This window comes from Oncorhynchus masou, chromosome 32 (genome assembly GCF_036934945.1).
Source record: "Oncorhynchus masou masou isolate Uvic2021 chromosome 32, UVic_Omas_1.1, whole genome shotgun sequence".
Lineage (NCBI taxonomy): Eukaryota > Metazoa > Chordata > Actinopteri > Salmoniformes > Salmonidae > Oncorhynchus > Oncorhynchus masou.
In genome coordinates this window covers 11,960,403-11,982,938 of record NC_088243.1, presented here as the reverse complement: position 1 = coordinate 11,982,938, position 22,536 = coordinate 11,960,403, and the positions used below count along the sequence as shown (strand labels likewise).

The window sequence follows — 22,536 nt, the reverse complement described above, 5'->3', positions numbered from 1 at the left end:
TCTAAAGGAAGCTGACTTGTTGTTCTATCGCCACCCCAGGCAGTCTAAAGGAAGCTGACTTGTTGTTCTATCGCCACCCCAGGCAGTCTAAAGGAAGCTGACTTGTTGTTCTATCGCCACCCCAGGCAGTCTAAAGGAAGCTGACTTGTTGTTCTATCGCCACCCCAGGCAGTCTAAAGGAAGCTGACTTGTTGTTCTATCGCCACCCCAGGCAGTCTAAAGGAAGCTGACTTGTTGTTCTATCACCACCCCAGGCAGTCTAAAGGAAGCTGACTTGTTGTTCTATCGCCACCCCAGGCAGTCTAAAGGAAGCTGACTTGTTGTTCTATCGCCACCCCAGGCAGTCTAAAGGAAGCTGACTTGTTGTTCTATCGCCACCCCAGGCAGTCTAAAGGAAGCTGACTTGTTGTTCTATCGCCACCCCAGGCAGTCTAAAGGAAGCTGACTTGTTGTTCTATCACCACCCCAGGCAGTCTAAAGGAAGCTGACTTGTTGTTCTATCGCCACCCCAGGCAGTCGCTATAGAAGTTGATGATGCTGTGTGCATTAGATGAGGGAGGTCAACAGGAGGTGTGTGTGTGTGTGTGTGTGTGTGTGTGTGTGTGTGTGTGTGTGTGTGTGTGTGTGTGTGTGTGTGTGTGTGTGTGTGTGTGTGTGAGAGATCATGGAGTATGTGCTGAAAAAAGCAGTGATGCCAGGAGATAAGGTAGTGTTTTCTCTTGCATTATCAGATCAGAAGCAAACTATGGAAGTGTTTGTGCGCATGTGTACCAGATGTGAAACGGCTAGCTTAGTTAGCGGTGCGCGCTAAATAGCGTTTCAATCGGTGACGTCACTTGCTCTGAGACCTTGGAGTAGTAGTTCCCTTTGCTCTGCAAGGGCCGCGGCTTTTGTGGAGCGATGGGTAGCGATGCTTCCTGGGTGACTGTTGTTGATGTGTGCAGAAGGTCCCTGGTTCGCGCCCGGGTATGGGCGAGGGGAAGGTTTAAAATTATACTGCGCGTTTATATATATTTGTGTGTGTTTGCGAAGCAGCAATCCAGCCTGTCCCCTCCCAGATCCTCCTAGCATCTGATTGTGTGCGCTGACATACTGTCACTTTTCCTTTGTAAATGTTAATCCATGCAATTATTACTGTATTCTGCTTGTCTTCCACTGAAGGACGTCCGAGATGTCACTACAGCTGAGAAATGGGCCTTTGCTTTAACTCACTAGCTCTTAGCTGAGTGTCATGCACCAAAAGAATTCAAGCTTCAAGTTTATTTGCCATATACTGTATGTTATAAAAACATAGGAACACTTTCTCAGTAGAGCTCTCACATTAAAAACATTGTTTTATGTCCCAAGTTATACAGTGTAATATTTGTATGTATGTATGTATGTATGTATGTATGTATGTATGTATGTATGTATGTATGTATGTATGTATGTATGTATGTATGTATGTATGTATGTATGTATGTATGTATGTATGTATGTATGTATGTATGTATGTATGTATGTATGTATGTATGTATGTATGTATGTATGTATGTATGTATGTATGTATGTATGTATGTATGTATGTATGTATGTATGTATGTATGTATGTATGTATGTATGTATGTATGTATGTATGTATGTATGTATGTATGTATGTATGTATGTATGTATGTATGTATGTATGTATGTATGTATGTATGTATGTATGTATGTATGTATGTATGTATGTATGTATGTATGTATGTATGTATGTATGTATGTATGTATGTATGTATGTATGTATGTATGTATGTATGTATGTATGTATGTATGTATGTATGTATGTATGTATGTATGTATGTATGTATGTATGTATGTATGTATGTATGTATGTATGTATGTATGTATGTATGTATGTATGTATGTATGTATGTATGTATGTATGTATGTATGTATGTATGTATGTATGTATGTATGTATGTATGTATGTATGTATGTATGTATGTATGTATGTATGTATGTATGTATGTATGTATGTATGTATGTATGTATGTATGTATGTATGTATGTATGTATGTATGTATGTATGTATGTATGTATGTATGTATGTATGTATGTATGTATGTATGTATGTATGTATGTATGTATGTATGTATGTATGTATGTATGTATGTATGTATGTATGTATGTATGTATGTATGTATGTATGTATGTATGTATGTATGTATGTATGTATGTATGTATGTATGTATGTATGTATGTATGTATGTATGTATGTATGTATGTATGTATGTATGTATGTATGTATGTATGTATGTATGTATGTATGTATGTATGTATGTATGTATGTATGTATGTATGTATGTATGTATGTATGTATGTATGTATGTATGTATGTATGTATGTATGTATGTATGTATGTATGTATGTATGTATGTATGTATGTATGTATGTATGTATGTATGTATGTATGTATGTATGTATGTATGTATGTATGTATGTATGTATGTATGTATAATTCCTGATTCTAGTTGATGATGCTATTTTGTCTTTTACAGTTTAGAGATTTTACATTTTTAAGTCCATCAAAAATGTGTGTGATTATAGGCCCAACTTTCACAGAATCAGTCTTGCACCTGAAGTGATTCTGTGTCTGATGACGAAGCAACTTCTCCCTCCTCCTACCAGCTCTCAGACAGAGAGATCCCTCAGCACTTCTCCCTCCTCCTACCAGCTCTCAGACAGAGAGATCCCTCAGCACTTCTCCCTCCTCCTACCAGCTCTCAGACAGAGAGATCCCTCAGCACTTCTCCCTCCTCCTACCAGCTCTCAGACAGAGAGATCCCTCAGCACTTCTCCCTCCTCCTACCAGCTCTCAGACAGAGAGATCCCTCAGCACTTCTCCCTCCTCCTACCAGCTCTCAGACAGAGAGATCCCTCAGCACTTCTCCCTCCTCCTACCAGCTCTCAGACAGAGAGATCCCTCAGCACTTCTCCCTCCTCCTACCAGCTCTCAGACAGAGAGATCCCTCAGCACTTGTCTTCCAAGGACCACCTCACAATTTATGACCTAATACTCAATCACAACCACAGTGCCACAGAGAAATCCAAAAAGATGATTGCTTTTGAACAGCTCGATTAATTTTATTTTGGAGTTAACGGAGTATCCACCAGATAGGAACTCAGACTCAATGTGCTGTTGTCGTCATGCCCTCAGTTGAGAACACTAATACTCCCACTTGAACTGTTACAACTGGTATTGAATCTGCTGATATGTGGTTGGCCCACTTAGCTATTTTAAGATGAATGAACTAATTGCAAATTACTCTGGATAAGAGGGTCTGCTAATTGACTAAAATGTCTTCAGTGAATGTTACATTGGCAACATTATAATAACAATAACAGGCATCTATCTGTATGAGAGACGGAGGCTGGGAGAGTGAGAGAGATGTGATTGTGTTGATAAACAGATTGTGTGTATGAGCAGTCATGTAATATTTTGTAGTAGCACCTAACAACAACAAACTACTTTATTGTCCAATGTGAATAAGAAAAGTGTATTTTTTTTCCGGTCTTGTGAGAGGCTCTACGCAGCACATTCATTCACAGAGCTGCGGCCCTTGGTTGCAAACTTTCTCCTAGATCTCGATGTTCTGTCTTGCCAACTGCTATAGTTATTGTCATGCCAGTTTGGTATGACAATGACTATAGGAGTTGGCAGGACAGCACAGTGGATTTGGGACCAGGCCATGACAAAGACGATAAGAATTGGCATGACAACACAAACAGATCTAGGAAGAGGCTATTATTTAACATGACAACAACCATAGAGGTTACTAAGACAAGACAGCACAAACTGATCTGGGGCCAAGCTAGCAGACAGGGTTGTCTGTGAACATGGAGGTTACCAAGACACGACAGCACAAACGGGCATAGGACCAGGCCATTGTCTGCAGGTAGCAGCTGGAGTGGTGCCAAGAACCTCTCTGTCTGACGAAGCAGAGGCAGCAAGACTCAGAGTGGTCTGTAGAAGAATGACCCTTAGAGGAACAGCGAACGGGCCAGCTCTTTAATCTGCTCTGTTCTAGAAACCCCTCAGTTGTTCGTTAATGTATAACTTTCAATTGACCACTCAGAAGTCAATCTAGAGTTCAAACGCCGGATATAAAACCAGTTGGTTTCTAACAGGACTGACCTCTCAGACTTAATACTGACTACTAGGGCTGGTTTCCCCGACACAAACTCTCCATTGATGTAAAGTAGTGACTGACTCTAAACATGCACTCCATGACACACTGGAAAGTACTGGGGGGAGGGCACAAACTGAAGGGCTTGAAATTTAAGTCATAGTTGGGTCTCAACAGATGTGTATTTACTAGGAACCAAACAGAACGAAACGGGGAGGGACCTACCTGAATTTGTCCAATAGAAACTATTGTTTAACTGTTTGGACTAATGATTACACCCCTGGACTGACCTCTCAGAAACTGAATCTAAAGCAGGGATCATCAACTATATTTTTTTTTAATTGGGGGGCAGAACATAATTACAATTTGAACGCAAGAAGCACAGACATCTGTTCAGACCCAATCTGCATGAAAACCAAAGTCACACACACAGTTGACTTTTCCGGGTAAATGGTTTGGAATGAGCAGAGTAGTGGAATCTGACATTTGTGGCCTGTTGCTGTATTGTTTATTTATTTTATTGAACCTTTATTTAACTTGGCTAACTAAGTATGTTAAGAACAACATTTTATTTACAATGACGGCCTACCAAAAGCCAAAAGGCCTCCTGCGGGGACGGGGGCTGAGATTAAAATAATATATATACAGTCGTGGACAAAAGTTTTGAGAAGGACACAAATATTCATTTCCACAAAGTTAGCTGCTTCGGTGTCTTTAGATATTTTTGTCAGATGTTACTATGGAATAGTGAAGTATAATTACAAGCATTTCATAAGTGTCAAAGGCTTTTATTGACAATTACATGAAGTTGATGCAAAGAGTCAATATTTGCAGTGTTGACCCTTCTTTTTCAAGACCTCTGCAATCCGCCCTGGCATGCTGTCAATTAAATTCTGGGTCACATCCTGCCTGATGGCAGCCCATTCTTGCATAATCAATGCTTGGAGTTTGTCAGAATTTATGGGTTTTTGTTTGTCCACCCGCCTCTTGAGCCTTGACAACAGGTTCTCAATGGGATTAAGGTCTGGGGGGTTTCCAGGCCATGGACCCAAAATATCAATGTTTTGTTCCCCGAGCCACTTAGTTATCACTTTTGCCTTATGACAAGGTGCTCCATCATGCTGGAAAAGGCATTGTTCATCACCAAACTGTTCCTGGATGGTTGTGAGAAGTTGCTCTCGGAGGATGTGTTGGTACCATTCTTTATTCATGGCTGTGTTCTTAGGCAAAATTGTAAGTGAGCCCACTTCCTTGGCTGAGAAGCAACCCCACACATGAATGCTCTCAGAACACTTTACTGTTGGCATGACACAGGACTGATGGTAGCGTTCACCTTGTCTTCTTCAGACAAGCTTTTTTCCGGATGCCCCAAACAATCGGGAAGGGGATTCATCAGAGAAAATGACTTTACTCCAGTCCTCAGCAGTCCAATCCCTGTACTTTTTGCAGAATATCAGTCTGTCCCTGATGTTTTTCCTGGAGAGAAGTGGCTTCCTTGCTGCCCTTCATGACACCAGGCCATCCTCAAAGTCTTCGCCTCACTGTGCATGCAGATGCACTCACACCTGCCTGCTGCCATTACTGAGCAAGCTCTGTACTAGTGGTGCCCTGATCCCGCAGCTGAATCAACTTTAGGAGAGGGTCCTGGCGCTTGCTGGACTTTCTTGGGCGCCCTGAAGCCTTCTTCACAACAATTGAACCGCTCTCCTTGAAGTTCTTGATGATCCGATAAATGGTTGATTTAGGTGCAATCTTACTGGCAGCAATATCCTTGCCTGTGTACATCTACAGGTACACCTCCAATTGGCTCAAATAATGTCAATTAATTAAAAATCCTACAATGTGATTTTCTGGATTTTTTTTCTCATTTTGTCTCATAGTTGAAGTATACCTATGATGAAAATTACAGGCCTCTCATCTTTTTAAGTGGGAGAACTTGCACAATTGGTGGCTGACTAAATACTTTTTTGCCCCACTGTAGGTGTACAGAGGCCCATTATCAGCAACCATCACTCCTGTGTTTCAATGGCACGTTGTGTTAGCTAATCCAAGTTTATCATTTTAAAAGACTAATTGAGCATTTAAACCCTTTTGTAATGATGTTAGCACAACAAACCTGTTGTGCTAATTAAAGAAGTACTAAAACTTCTTTAGACTATTTGATTATCTGGAGCATCAGCATTCGGGGGTTCGATTACAGGCTCAAAATGGCCAGAAACAAAGACTTTCTTCTGAAACTCGTCAGGCTATTCTTGTTCTGGGAAATGAAGGCTATTCCATTTGAGAAATTGCCAAGAAACTGATGTTCTCGTACAACGCTGTGTACTACTCCCTTCACAAAACAGCACAAACTGGCACTAACCAGAATAGAAAGGGTGGGAGGCCCCAGTGCACAACTGAGCAAGAGGACCAGTCCATTAGTGTCTAGTTTGTCCATCCCCTTCCTCTCTCCGCCCCCTCTGTCCTCTCCCTCCCTCTCTCTGCCCTCTCTCACCCTCCCTTTCCATGCCCCCTCCCTCCGTCCACCCTTTATGTCCCTCCCTCCCTCTGTCCCTCCATGCCCCCTCCCTCCTCTCTGTCCCTCTCTCCGCCCCCTCCCTTCCTCTCTCTGTCCCTCCCTCTGTCCCTCCCCTTCCTCTCTCCGCCCCCTCCCTCTCTTAATTTAATTCAAGGGCTTTATTGACATGGAAATATATGTTAACATAAGCAAAAGTGAAATAAACAAAAATTAACAGTAAACATTACACTCAAAGAAGCTCTCTCTCTCTCTCCAGTGTCTTAGAGAGTCCCAGCAGGCTAGAAGAGGAGCATCGTCTCATTGCTCGCTATGCAGCGCGCCTTGCAGCAGAGGCAGGCAACTCCACAGTGAGTTGCTCCACAGTGAGTAGTGAGTGTGTGTGCGTGCACGTGTGTATGTGTAGGCTGCCCCAGGGTGGTATTCTGTCAGCCTTTATGTATCTACTTCTTATTTTGTAACTGCAGAATGTCCATGAACAGAACAATCCTCTCTGTACCCAGAACCAAAGCAGATGATGTTAAGGCTGTCACCAGACACTAACATGATCATTACCCACAGTGTACTGTCACCAGACACTAACATGATCATTACCCACAGTGTACTGTCACCAGACACTAACATGATCATTACCCACAGTGTACTGTCACCAGACACTAACATGATCATTACCCACAGTGTACTGTCACCAGACACTAACATAATCATTACCCACAGTGTACTGTCACCAGACACTAACATGATCATTACCCACAGTGTACTGTCACCAGACACTAACATGATCATTACCCACAGTGTACTGTCACCAGACACTAACATAATCATTACCCACAGTGTACTGTCACCAGACACTAACATGATCATTACCCACAGTGTACTGTCACCAGACACTAACATAATCATTACCCACAGTGTACTGTCACCAGACACTAACCATTACCCACAGTGTACTGTCACCAGACACTAACATAATCATTACCCACAGTGTACTGTCACCAGACACTAACCATTACCCACAGTGTACTGTCACCAGACACTAACCATTACCCACAGTGTACTGTCACCAGACACTAACATAACCATTACCCACAGTGTACTGTCACCAGACACTAACCATTACCCACAGTGTACTGTCACCAGACACTAACCATTACCCACAGTGTACTGTCACCAGACACTAACATGATCATTACCCACAGTGTACTGTCACCAGACACTAACATAATCATTACCCACAGTGTACTGTCACCAGACACTAACCATTACCCACAGTGTACTGTCACCAGACACTAACCATTACCCACAGTGTACTGTCACCAGACACTAACATAACCATTACCCACAGTGTACTGTCACCAGACACTAACCATTACCCACAGTGTACTGTCACCAGACACTAACATGATCATTACCCACAGTGTACTGTCACCAGACACTAACATAATCATTACCCACAGTGTACTGTCACCAGACACTAACATGATCATTACCCACAGTGTACTGTCACCAGACACTAACCATTACCCACAGTGTACTGTCACCAGACACTAACATGACCATTACCCACAGTGTACTGTCACCAGACACTAACATAATCATTACCCACAGTGTACTGTCACCAGACACTAACATGATCATTACCCACAGTGTACTGTCACCAGACACTAACATGATCATTACCCACAGTGTACTGTCACCAGACACTAACATAATCATTACCCACAGTGTACTGTCACCAGACACTAACATGATCATTACCCACAGTGTACTGTCACCAGACACTAACATGATCATTACCCACAGTGTACTGTCACCAGACACTAACATGATCATTACCCACAGTGTACTGTCACCAGACACTAACCATTACCCACAGTGTACTGTCACCAGACACTAACATGACCATTACCCACAGTGTACTGTCACCAGACACTAACATAATCATTACCCACAGTGTACTGTCACCAGACACTAACATGATCATTACCCACAGTGTACTGTCACCAGACACTAACATGATCATTACCCACAGTGTACTGTCACCAGACACTAACATAATCATTACCCACAGTGTACTGTCACCAGACACTAACATGATCATTACCCACAGTGTACTGTCACCAGACACTAACATGATCATTACCCACAGTGTACTGTCACCAGACACTAACATGATCATTACCCACAGTGTACTGTCACCAGACACTAACATAATCATTACCCACAGTGTACTGTCACCAGACACTAACCATTACCCACAGTGTACTGTCACCAGACACTAACCATTACCCACAGTGTACTGTCACCAGACACTAACCATTACCCACAGTGTACTGTCACCAGACACTAACCATTACCCACAGTGTACTGTCACCAGACACTAACCATTACCCACAGTGTACTGTCACCAGACACTAACATGACCATTACCCACAGTGTACTGTCACCAGACACTAACATGACCATTACCCACAGTGTACTGTCATCAGACACTAACATGACCATTACCCACAGTGTACTGTCACCAGACACTAACCATTACCCACAGTGTACTGTCACCAGACACTAACCATTACCCACAGTGTACTGTCACCAGACACTAACCATTACCCACAGTGTACTGTCACCAGACACTAACATGACCATTACCCACAGTGTACTGTCACCAGACACTAACATGACCATTACCCACAGTGTACTGTCACCAGACACTAACCATTACCCACAGTTTACTGTCACCAGACACTAACATGACCATTACCCACAGTGTACTGTCACCAGACACTAACATAATCATTACCCACAGTGTACTGTCACCAGACACTAACCATTACCCACAGTGTACTGTCACCAGACACTAACATAACCATTACCCACAGTGTACTGTCACCAGACACTAACCATTACCCACAGTGTACTGTCACCAGACACTAACATAATCATTACCCACAGTGTACTGTCACCAGACACTAACATGACCATTACCCACAGTGTACTGTCACCAGACACTAACCATTACCCACAGTGTACTGTCACCAGACACTAACATAACCATTACCCACAGTGTACTGTCACCAGACACTAACCATTACCCACAGTGTACTGTCACCAGACACTAACATAATCATTACCCACAGTGTACTGTCACCAGACACTAACATGACCATTACCCACAGTGTACTGTCACCAGACACTAACCATTACCCACAGTGTACTGTCACCAGACACTAACATAATCATTACCCACAGTGTACTGTCACCAGACACTAACATGACCATTACCCACAGTGTACTGTCAACAGACACTAACATGACCATTACCCACAGTGTACTGTCACCAGACACTAACCATTACCCACAGTGTACTGTCACCAGACACTAACATGACCATTACCCACAGTGTACTGTCACCAGACACTAACATAATCATTACCCACAGTGTACTGTCACCAGACACTAACATAATCATTACCCACAGTGTAGTTTATCAACGTGAAAGATTAAATAAAAGTGCAGGTTGGCTGACATGGCCCCAGATGTTAGAATAGTCACTCAAAAGTCTAAAGCACAGCACACATGACTTCTGGGCAGTAGATCATGTTTGATGTGTTTCTCTTTTATCCGCTCAGTTTTGTTAACTCTGTTTTTAATGTGTAATTTTGTCTTTTAGCAATGTCCTCCAACCGATCTGAGTTTCAACTTCGATGCCAACAAACAACAGAGGCAGCTAATAGCAGAACTAGAGAACAAAAACAGGTGGGAATGTATTTGACTGTCACTTTATGAAGAAACATTAAGCAATTAAAAAAAAAAACTGTACTAAATATTTTCTCTATTAGTTAATCAGATTTATTGTATGCTCATAATTTAAGAATTTTGTGAATTTATAAGTAAATAGAGTTCAGTTTATGTTGGTCACAGGGATCTGCTTTCAGAAAGTCATTTGAAATCCCCATTTTGTTGTGTCTTATTTTGTTGTGTCTTCTGGTCCCTCAGAGAGATCCTCCAGGAGATTCAACGGCTACGTCTGGAGCACGAGCAGGCCTCCCAGCCCACCCCAGAGAAGGCCCAGCAAAACCCCACACTGCTGGCTGAACTCAGGCTCCTGAGGTACCACATATCCAGCTATATTACCCACCTACACTGTATCTTATAGAAGAGATCACTACCCACCTACACTGTATCTTATAGAAGAGATCACTACCCACCTACACTGTATCTTATAGAAGAGATCACTACCCACCTACACTGTATCTTATAGAAGAGATCATTACCCACCTACACTGTATCTTATAGAAGAGATCATTACCCACCTCCACTGTATCTTATAGAAGAGATCACTACCCACCTACACTGTATCTTATAGAAGAGATCACTACCCACCTACACTGTATCTTATAGAAGAGATCACTACCAACCAAAATCTAATAGGAGAGATCACTACCCACCTATATCTAATAGGAGAGATCATTACCCACCTAAATCTAAAAGGAGAGATCATTACCCACCTATATCTAATAGGAGAGATCATTACCCACCTATATCTAATAGGAGAGATCATTACCCACCTAAATCTAAAAGGAGAGATCATTACCCACCTATATCTAATAGGAGAGATCATTACCCACCTATATCTAATAGGAGAGATCATTACCCACCTAAATCTAAAAGGAGAGATCATTACCCACCTATATCTAAAAGGAGAGATCATTACCCACCTATATCTAATAGGAGAGATCATTACCCACCTATATCTAATAGGAGAGATCATTACCCACCTATATCTAATAGGAGAGATCACTACCCACCTATATCTAATAGGAGAGATCATTACCCACCTATATCTAATAGGAGAGATCATTACCCACCTAAATCTAAAAGGAGAGATCATTACCCATCTTTATTTAATAGGAGAGCTCATTACCCACCTATATCTAAAAGGAGAGATCATTACCCACCTATATCTAAAAGGAGAGATCATTACCCACCTATATCTAATAGGAGAGATCATTACCCACCTACAGTATATCTAAAAGGAGAGATCATTACCCATCTTTATTTAATAGGAGAGCTCATTACCCACCTATATCTAATAGGAGAGATCATTACCCACCTAAATCTAAAAGGAGAGATCATTACCCACCTAAATCTAAAAGGAGAGATCATTACCCACCTATATCTAATAGGAGAGATCATTACCCACCTATATCTAATAGGAGAGATCATTACCCACCTAAATCTAAACGGAGAGATCATTACCCACCTAAATCTAAACGGAGAGATCATTACCCACCTATATCTAATAGGAGAGATCATTACCCACCTATATCTAATAGGAGAGATCATTACCCACCTAAATCTAAACGGAGAGATCATTACCCACCTAAATCTAAACGGAGAGATCATTACCCACCTATATCTAATAGGAGAGATCATTACCCACCTATATCTAATAGGAGAGATCATTACCCACCTATATCTAACAGGAGAGATCATTACCCACCTACAGTGCATTCGGAAAGTATTCAGGAAATGTATTTAAATAAGAAACTGAAATATCACCTTTACATAAGTTTTCAGACCCTTTACTCAATACTTTGTTGATGCACCTTTGGCAGTGATTACAGCCTAGAGTCTTTTTGGGTATGACGCTACAAGCTTGGCACAGCTTGGGCAGTTTCTCCCATTCTTCTCTGCAGATCCTCTCAAGCTCTGTCAGGTGTGGATGTGGAGCATCAATGCACAGCTATTTTCAGGTCTCTCCAGAGATGTTCAAACGGGTTCAAGTCCGGGCTCTGGCTGGGCCACTCAAGGATATTCAGAGACTTTTCCCAGAAGCCACTCTTGCGTTGTCTTGTCTGTGTGCTTAGGGTTGTTCTCCTGTTGGAAGGTGAACCGTCGCCCTGTCTGTGGTCCTGAGCGCTTAGGAGCAGGTTTTCATCAAGGATCTCTCTGTACTTTGCTCTGTTCATCTTTCCCTCGACCCTGACTAGCCTCCCAGTCCCTGCCGCTGAAAAACATCCTCACGGCATGATGCTGCCTCCATCATGCTTCACCATAGGGACGGTGCCAGGTTTCCTCCAGACGTGACGCTTGGCATTCAGGCCAATGAGTTCAATCTTGTTTTCATCAGACCAGAGAATCTTGTTTCTAATGGGCTGAGAGTCCTTTAGGTGCCTTTTGGCAAACTCCAAAGGGATGTCATGTGCTTTTTTCTGAGGAGTGGCTTCCATCTGTCCACTCTACCAAAAAGGCATGATTGGTGGAGTGCTGCAGAGATGGTTGTCCTTCTGGAAGATTCTCCCATCTTTACAGAGGAAATCTGGAGCTCTGTTAGTGACTATTGGGTTTTTGGTAATCTCCCTGACCAAGGCCCTTCTCCCCCGATTGCTCAGTTTGGCTGGGCGGCCAGCTCTACGAAGAGCCTTGGTGCTTCCAAACGTCTTCTATTTAAGAATGATGGAGGCCACTGTGTACTTGGGGACCTTCAATGCTGCAGACATGTTTTGGTACTCTTCCCCAGGTCTGTGCCTCGACACAATCCTGTCTCGGAGCTCCATGGACAATTACTTCAACCTCATGGCTTGGTTTTTGCTCTGACATGCACTGTCAACTGTGGGACCTTGGATAGACAAGTGTGTGCCTTCCCAAATCATGTCCAATCAATTGAATTTACCTCAGGTGGACTCCAATCAAGTTGTAGAAACATCTCAAGGATGATCAATGGAAACAGAATGCACCTGAGCTCAATTTCGAGTCTCATAGCAAAGGGTCTGAATACTTATGTAAATAAGGTATTTCTGTTTTTTATTTGTAATACATTTGCAAATAATTATAAAAACCTCTTTTGTCTTTGTCATTGTGGGGGTTTTGTGTGTAGATTGATGAGGGAAATGTTTTATTTAATCCATTTTAGAATAAAGCTGTAACGTAACAAAATGTGGAAAAGGGAAGGGGTCTGAATACTTTGCGAATGCCCTGTACATACAGTGGGCTATGAAATGATTGACACCCTTGATAAAGACGAGCATAAATTACTGTATAAAATAAATAATTTAGATACTGAGCTATATTGTATGCTCCCAGAAATTGTGGAATTATAGTATTCTATACTAATACAATTGCTCAGAAATATATATATATATGTATATCTTCCTGCTATAGCTACTGTGTGTCTAGCTGTGTTTCTATAGCTACTGTGTGTCTAGCTGTGTTTCTATAGCTACTGTGTGTCGAGCTGTGTTTCTATAGCTACTGTGTGTCGAGCTGTGTTTCTATAGCTACTGTGTGTCGAGCTGTGTTTCTATAGCTACTGTGTGTCGAGCTGTGTTTCTATAGCTACTGTGTGTCGAGCTGTGTTTCTATAGCTACTGTGTGTCGAGCTGTGTTTCTATAGCTACTGTGTGTCTATAGCTACCGTGTGTCTATAGCTACTGTGTGTCTATAGCTACTGTGTGTCTAGCTGTGTTTCTATAGCTACTGTGTGTCTAGCTGTGTTTCTATAGCTACTGTGTGTCTAGCTGTGTGTCTTTAGCTACTGTGTGTCTATAGCTACTGTGTGTCTAGCTGTGTTTCTATAGCTACTGTGTGTCTATAGCTACTGTGTGTCTAGCTGTGTTTCTATAGCTACTGTGTGTCTAGCTGTTTGTCTATAGCTACTGTGTGTCTTTAGCTACTGTGTGTCTATAGCTACTGTGTGTCTAGCTGTGTGTCTATAGCTACTGTGTGTCTAGCTGTGTTTCTATAGCTACTGTGTGTCTAGCTGTGTTTCTATAGCTACTGTGTGTCTAGCTGTGTTTCTATAGCTACGGTGTCTCTATAGCTACTGTGTTTCTATAGCTACTGTGTTTCTATAGCTACTGTGTCTCTATAGCTACTGTGTTTCTATAGCTACTGTGTGTCTATAGCTACTGTGTGTCTATAGCTACTGTGTGTCTAGCTGTGTTTCTATAGCTACTGTGTGTCTAGCTGTGATTCTATAGCTACTGTGTGTCTAGCTGTGTTTCTATAGCTACGGTGTCTCTATAGCTACTGTGTGTCTAGTTGTGTGTCTATAGCAAATGTGTCTCTATAGCTATATATCACTCCAGTGATATTTGGGGGGGGGGCAGAGCTGTTGGTTGGGGTAGTTAGAAAGCATGGCCAGCCGTGGAGAAATACTTAATGAAGTTCTCGATTATCATGGATTTATCAGTGGTGACAGTGTTTCCTAACCTCAGTGCAGTGGGCAGCTGGGAGGAGGTACTCTTATTCTCCATGGACTTTACAGTGTCCCAAAACGTATTGGAATTAGTGCTGCAGGATGCAAATTTCTGTTTGAAAAAGCTGGCCTTTGCTTTCCTAACTGACTGTGTATTGGTTCCTGACTTCCCTGAAAAGTTGCATATTGCAGGGACTATTCGACGCTAGTGCAGTACGCCACAGGGTGTTTTTGTGCTGGTCAAGGGCAGTCAAGTCTGGAGTGAACCAAGGGCTGTATCTGTTCTTTAGTTCTGCATTTTTACCCATCTATACCCATCTATGCCTCTAAAACAAATGTGTTATAAATGCTCATCACATGTTTATAAACTCAGAACTAATCATTTATAAAGTTTGCATGAATGTAAAGTGTTAACTCCATATGCCTTCATCAGCCCTTTAACAGTAGTAACAGCCAGTAGATTCAGGGCTGAGACTCCCAAAGAAAGTCTGTAACCTTTTGATGCCACAGGCACTTTCACTGATTGATTGGCAATCTGGCTATAATGTATGTCTGTATTGTAGCCTATAGCTCTGTATTGTAGCCTACACCTCTGCATTGTAGCCTACAGCTCTGTATTGTAGCCTACACCTCTGCATTGTAGCCTACAGCTCTGTATTGTAGCCTACAGCTCTGTATTGTAGCCTACACCTCTGCATTGTAGCCTACAGCTCTGCATTGTAGCCTACAGCTCTGCATTGTAGCCTACAGCTCTGCATTGTAGCCTACAGCTCTGCATTGTAGCCTACAGCTCTGCATTGTAGCCTACACCTCTGCATTGTAGCCTACACCTCTGCATTGTAGCCTACACCTCTGCATTGTAGCCTACACCTCTGCATTGTAGCCTACAGCTCTGCATTGTAGCCTACACCTCTGCATTGTAGCCTATAGCTCTGCATTGTAGCCTACACCTCTGCATTGTACCCTATAGCCTATAGCTCTGCATTGTAGCCTATAGCCTACACCTCTGCATTGTAGCCTACACCTCTGCATTGTAGCCTATAGCTCTGCATTGTAGCCTATAGCTCTGCATTGTAGCCTACACCTCTGAATTGTAGCCTACACCTCTGCATTGTAGCCTACACCTCTGCATTGTAGCCTACACCTCTGCATTGTAGCCTACACCTCTGCATTGTAGCCTACACCTCTGCATTGTAGCCTACACCTCTGCATTGTAGCCTATAGCTCTGTTTTGTAGACTACAGCTCTGCATTGTAGCCTATAGCTCTGCATTGTAGCCTATAGCTCTGCATTGTAGCCTATAGCCTATAGCTCTGCATTGTAGCCTATAGCTCTGCATTGTAGCCTATAGCTCTGCATTGTAGCCTATAGCTCTGCATTGTAGCCTACAGCTCTGCATTGTAGCCTACAGCTCTGCATTGTAGCCTACACCTCTGCATTGTAGCCTACAGCTCTGTATTGTAGCCTACAGCTCTGCATTGTAGCCTACAGCTCTGCATTGTAGCCTATAGCTCTGCATTGTAGCCTATAGCTCTGCATTGTAGCCTATAGCTCTGCATTGTAGCTTATAGCTCTGCATTGTCGCCTATAGCTCTGCATTGTCGCCTATAGCTCTGCATTGTAGCCTATAGCTCTGCATTGTAGCCTATAGCTCTGCATTGTAGCCTATAGCTCTGCATTGTAGCTTATAGCTCTGCATTGTCGCCTATAGCTCTGTATTGAAGCTTATAGCTCTGCATTGTAGCTTATAGCTCTGTATTGTAGCCTATAGCCTATAGCTCTGCATTGTAGCTTATAGCTCTGTATTGTAGCCTATAGCCTATAGCTCTGTATTGAAGCCTATAGCCTATAGCTCTGCATTGTAGCCTATAGCTCTGCATTGTAGCTTATAGCTCTGTATTGTAGCCTATAGCCTATAGCTCTGCATTGTAGCTTATAGCTCTGCATTGTAGCCTATAGCTCTGCATTGTAGCCTATAGCTCTGCATTGTAGCTTATAGCTCTGCATTGTCGCCTATAGCTCTGTATTGAAGCTTATAGCTCTGCATTGTAGCTTATAGCTCTGTATTGTAGCCTATAGCCTATAGCTCTGCATTGTAGCTTATAGCTCTGTATTGTAGCCTATAGCCTATAGCTCTGTATTGAAGCCTATAGCCTATAGCTCTGCATTGTAGCCTATAGCTCTGCATTGTAGCTTATAGCTCTGTATTGTAGCCTATAGCCTATAGCTCTGCATTGTAGCCTGTAGCTCTGCTCTGCATTGTTTCAGTGCCCGATGGACCTGTTCAATCATCTCATCACATTAAAAGGGATCTTGCCAGTGGTGTGTTGTCTCTTTGTGTTACCCTGGAATGTGACCAGGCTCAGAGAAGAGACTATGTAGGGACATGGTTGGTAACCCTGGTCCTGGACTGCTGCAGGCGCTTCATGTTTGTGGTTTAACTGACCTGAAAGACCAGGTGTGTTGAATTTAGGCAATCACTGAACAGATCAATTAGCTTGGTTGGTCAGGTGTGGTGCCGAGTTGGGACAAAATCCTGCAGGACCTGTGGCACTCCAGGAACAGGGTTGTCTCACCCTGAGGTAGTGTAACCAGGCTTAGAGAAGAGACTGTGTCTGTGTAGTGGTGTGATATTAGGAAAGAGATGGACAAGGGACTGAACAATGTCTTCCATCATCACCACTCAGCGTCTGCAGTCTGCACTCAGGGACGCCACCTGACGGAAGACAGTTGGGACTTCTCAGGCCAAGGACAGATCATTGTTCATGTGGGAGGCAACCCGAGGGAGCCTAGTGACTGACAGACTTTCAGGCTCTCACCTTTCAGGAGCCAATAGAGACTAACAGCGTGTGTGTGTGTGTGTGTGTGTGTGTGTGTGTGTGTGTGTGTGTGTGTGTGTGTGTGTGTGTGTGTGTGTGTGTGTGTGTGTGTGTGTGTGTGTGTGTGTGTGTGTGTGTGTGTGTGTGTGTGTGTGTGTGTGTGTGTGTGTGTGTGTGTGTGTGTGTGTGTGTGTGTGTGTGTGTGTGTGTGTGTGTGTGTGTGTGTGTGTGTGTGTGTGTGTGTGTGTGTGTGTGTGTGTGTGTGTGTGTGTGTGTGTGTGTGTGTGTGCGCGTGCGTGATTGTGGGACAACAGGCACAGGAAGGATGAGCTGGAGAGGCGCATGTCAGCCCTACAGGAGAGCAGACGGGAACTGATGGTCCAGCTAGAGGGACTGATGAGGTTACTGAAGGTAGGAGAGGACTCTGACCGCCAGATTATTATAAACAATATCTGTTTCTTGTTCTTCAGACTTTTATATACTGATGCTGTCATTTTTTACTATATAGTTAGTAGTATATCAAATTGATATATAGTATATCAAATCAAATGTTATTGGTCACATACACATGGTTAGCAGATGTTAATGTGAGTGTAGGGAAATGCTTGTGAGAGAGAGTGCAGTTATCAACCTCTGTCATTATTGCATTTTATGCCATCTGGTATTCGTTAACATCAACCATGAATTTGTTCCAACTGTTTAGAACGTGTTGGACACTGCATTGATTGTAGTTGACAGTTGCTCTCCCTCAGGGCCCATTGATTGTAGTTGACAGTTGCTCTCCCTCAGGGCCCATTGATTGTAGTTGACAGTCGCTCTCCCTCAGGGCCCATTGATTGTAGTTGACAGTCGCTCTCCCTCAGGGCCCATTGATTGTAGTTGGCAGTTGCTCTCCCGCAGGGCCCATTGATTGTAGTTGACAGTTGCTCTCCCGCAGGGCCCATTGATTGTAGTTGACAGTTGCTCTCCCTCAGGGCCCATTGATTGTAGTTGACAGTTGCTCTCCTGCAGGGCCCATTGATTGTAGTTGACAGTTGCTCTCCCGCAGGGCCCATTGATTGTAGTTGACAGTTGCTCTCCCTCAGGGCCCATTGATTGTAGTTGACAGTTGCTCTCCCTCAGGGCCCATTGATTGTAGTTGACAGTCGCTCTCCCTCAGGGCCCATTGATTGTAGTTGACAGTTGCTCTCCCCTCAGGGCCCATTGATTGTAGTTGACAGTTGCTCTCCCTCAGGGCCCATTGGTTGTAGTTGACAGTTGCTCTCCCTCAGGGCCCATTGATTGTAGTTGACAGTTGCTCTCCCCGCAGGGCCCATTGATTGTAGTTGACAGTTGCTCTCCCGCAGGGCCCATTGATTGTAGTTGACAGTTGCTCTCCCTCAGGGCCCATTGATTGTAGTTGACAGTCGCTCTCCCTCAGGGCCCATTGATTGTAGTTGACAGTCGCTCTCCCTCAGGGCCCATTGATTGTAGTTGACAGTTGCTCTCCCCTCAGGGCCCATTGATTGTAGTTGACAGTTGCTCTCCCTCAGGGCCCATTGGTTGTAGTTGACAGTTGCTCTCCCTCAGGGTCCATTGGTTGTAGTTGACAGTTGCTCTCCCCTCAGGGCCCATTGATTGTAGTTGACAGTTGCTCTCCCCTCAGGGCCCATTGATTGTAGTTGACAGTTGCTCTCCCTCAGGGCCCATTGGTTGTAGTTGACAGTTGCTCTCCCCTCAGGGCCCATTGGTTGTAGTTGACAGTTGCTACCCCTCAGGGTCCATTGATTGTAGTTGACAGTTGCTCTCCCCTCAGGGCCCATTGATTGTAGTTGACAGTTGCTCTCCCTCAGGGCCCATTGGTTGTAGTTGACAGTTGCTCTCCCTCAGGGCCCATTGGTTGTAGTTGACAGTTGCTCTCCCCTCAGGGCCCATTGGTTGTAGTTGACAGTTGCTCTCCCTCAGGGCCCATTGGTTGTAGTTGACAGTTGCTCTCCCTCAGGGCCCATTGGTTGTAGTTGACAGTTGCTCTCCCCTCAGGGCCCATTGGTTGTAGTTGACAGTTGCTCTCCCCTCAGGGCCCATTGGTTGTAGTTGACAGTTGCTCTCCCTCAGGGCCCATTGGTTAACTTGTAGAAACTTGTCTTTCCTGTCCTGATATTGAAGCTCCTGACTCTTTGCCACTGTTTTATCTTTTTCTCTCTCTTTCTGTCACTTTCTTGATCTCTTTCTCTCTCGTTCTCGGCCTGTACCTCTCTGTCATTTCTCTCTCCCTCACTGCTCATGCCTTCTATCACTGCTTACCATTGACTGACTGATAGGATGAGGAGCAGAAGCAGGCAGTAAGTGTGTCTCTCTTAAGTTTACATTAAGGAAGCAGTAGTGGCAGCACGAGACCCAGTCACTCTCTAACCATAATATTACATGTCACACTACTGTCCACTCTTAATGCACGTGTTGATATGTCTCCGATGGATTGTGTTTAAGGAACTTCCAGTAGCAGCATTTTTTTATGGACATATTATGTTATGCACTTGCACTGGTCGGTTTGAGGCAGCACTGTTTTCCTACAGAGATTTGGCACAGTACTTTTATAGATGGCTTATTTGTCACATCATGCAGGACCTGGACCAGGCTGGCTCTAAGCCATACAGTCGTGGACTCACGGGCAGGCTGGCTCTAAGCCATACAGTCGTGGACCCCGGGCAGGCTGGCTCTAAGCCATACAGTCGTGGACCCCCGTGCAGGCTGGCTCTAAGCCATACAGTCGTGGACCCCCGGGCAGGCTGGCTCTAAGCCATACAGTCGTGGACCCCCGTGCAGGCTGGCTCTAAGCCATACAGTCGTGGACTCACGGGCAGGCTGACTCTAAGCCATACAGTCGTGGACCCCCGTGCAGGCTGGCTCTAAGCCATACAGTCGTGGACCCCGGGCAGGCTGGCTCTAAGCCATACAGTCGTGGACCCCCGTGCAGGCTGGCTCTAAGCCATACAGTCGTGGACCCCCGTGCAGGCTGGCTCTAAGCCATACAGTCGTGGACCCCCGTGCAGGCTGGCTCTAAGCCATACAGTCGTGGACCCCGTGCAGGCTGGCTCTAAGCCATACAGTCGTGGACCCCCGTGCAGGCTGGCTCTAAGCCATACAGTCGTGGACTCACGGGCAGGCTGACTCTAAGCCATACAGTCGTGGACCCCCGGGCAGGCTGGCTCTAAGCCATACAGTCGTGGACCCCGGGCAGGCTGGCTCTAAGCCATACAGTCGTGGACCCCCGGGCAGGCTGGCTCTAAGCCATACAGTCGTGGACCCCCGGGCAGGCTGGCTCTAAGCCATACAGTCGTGGACCCCCGGGCAGGCTGGCTCTAAGCCATACAGTCGTGGACCCCCGGGCAGGCTGGCTCTAAGCCATACAGTCGTGGACCTGGGCTCAAACGCTATTCTAAATCTTTCAAATACCTTCAGCGTTTGCTCAAGCCTGCCTGGAGTGCAAGATAGGTGAGGTTTGATGTTTTGGGACTATTCTAATGGTCCATATAAGCTAAGCAGGCTCAATCAAGCACAGATGCAGTATTTGAAATTATTTGAATAGTGTTTGAACCCGGGTCTGCTCCTAGGCCCTGTACAGTGCCCCTCTCTCCAGGGGAAGAGTACCAGGGGGGGGTGTTAGGCTTGGGCGGTATTCAGATTGTCATACCTTCATACCGACCTTGTGCCGTACCAGGATATTCTGTAATATCGGCATTGCACACAAGGGGCGTTATTTTCAAACCCCACTGAGCCTAGGTAATCTGAAGGTTAGCAATGCTAACAAGTACATGTAAAATCCCATAGCATTCTCTATCTAAATGCTAACGAGCGCATTGCGGACATTTTATAGTCTCTAAGCAGCTCCGTCTTGTTCTAAGTTGATCTTGAGGTGGTGAGCCGACATTCCAGCTGAGATATCTGCAAGGCACGCAGAGATGCATTTCGCCACATGGGTGTCAGAAAAGGGAAATGGGAAAGGAGAAAAGTAGTTGTGTCATCCGCATAGCAATTATAGGAGACAACATGTGAGGATGTGACGAGCCGAGTGACTTGGTGTATAGAGAGAAGAGGAGAGGGCCTAGAACTGAGCCCTGAGGGATACCATTAGTGAGAGTACGTGGTGCAGACACAGATCCTTTCGACGTCACTTGATAGTGGCCTGCCGGGTGGGATGCAATCCAAGAGTCTGCTGAGACAGTCATCCCTGAGAGGGTGGAGAGAAGGAACTGATGGTTCATAGTGTGGTTCATGGTGTCAAAGGCAGCAGATAGATGTAGGAGGATGGGAACAGAGGAGAGAGAGTCAGCTTTGGCAGTGCAGAGAGCCTCCGGGACACAGAGGAGAGCAGTGACCCATCTTATAGCCTGACTGGTTAGGGTCAAGAAGATCGTTCTGAGAGAGATAACGAGAGAGTTGATCAGAGACAACACGCTCAAGTGTTTTGGAAAGAAAAGAAAGCAGGAATACAGGTCTATAGTTTTTGACATCAAATGAGTCGAGTGTTGGTTTCTTGAGGAGTGGAGCTACTCAGGCCATTTTGAAGTCAGAGGGGACGCAGCCAGTGGTCAGAGATGAGTTGATGAGGGAAGTGAGGAATGGGAGAAGGTCTCCAGAGAGGGTCTGGAGAAGGGAGGAGGGAATGGAGTCGAGCGACAGGTTGTCGGGCGGCCAGATCTCACAAGTCACAGGATGTCCTCGGGATAGAGAGGGGAGAAAGAGGTCAAGGCGTAGGGTAGTTCTGTGTGAGTGAGACCAGTGGACTCAATAGTCTAAGTGAATGAGGAGCGACTGTCATCAACCTTCTTTTCAAAGTGGTTGACAAAGTCGTCCGCAGAGAGGGGGGGTGTGTAG

General features: G+C 44.5%; 1 protein-coding gene across 9 annotated transcripts in view; it reads left to right on the top strand.

Moving 5' to 3' along the window:
• Positions 1-22,536, top strand: part of LOC135525587 (dystrobrevin beta-like) — a 72,389-nt gene that overhangs the window by 35,806 nt on the left and 14,047 nt on the right. For 5 of the 9 annotated variants that reach the window (XM_064953296.1, XM_064953300.1, XM_064953295.1 and 2 more), the window contains 5 exons: positions 6,923-7,028; positions 10,334-10,419; positions 10,660-10,773; positions 17,997-18,093; positions 19,983-20,003. In XM_064953296.1, the coding sequence (XP_064809368.1) occupies positions 6,923-7,028; positions 10,334-10,419; positions 10,660-10,773; positions 17,997-18,093; positions 19,983-20,003 (424 nt within the window). The remainder of the gene's footprint in view (positions 1-6,922; positions 7,029-10,333; positions 10,420-10,659; positions 10,774-17,996; positions 18,094-19,982; positions 20,004-22,536) is intronic. The other 4 variants (XM_064953305.1, XM_064953299.1, XM_064953302.1 and 1 more) reach the window with 2 other exon arrangements.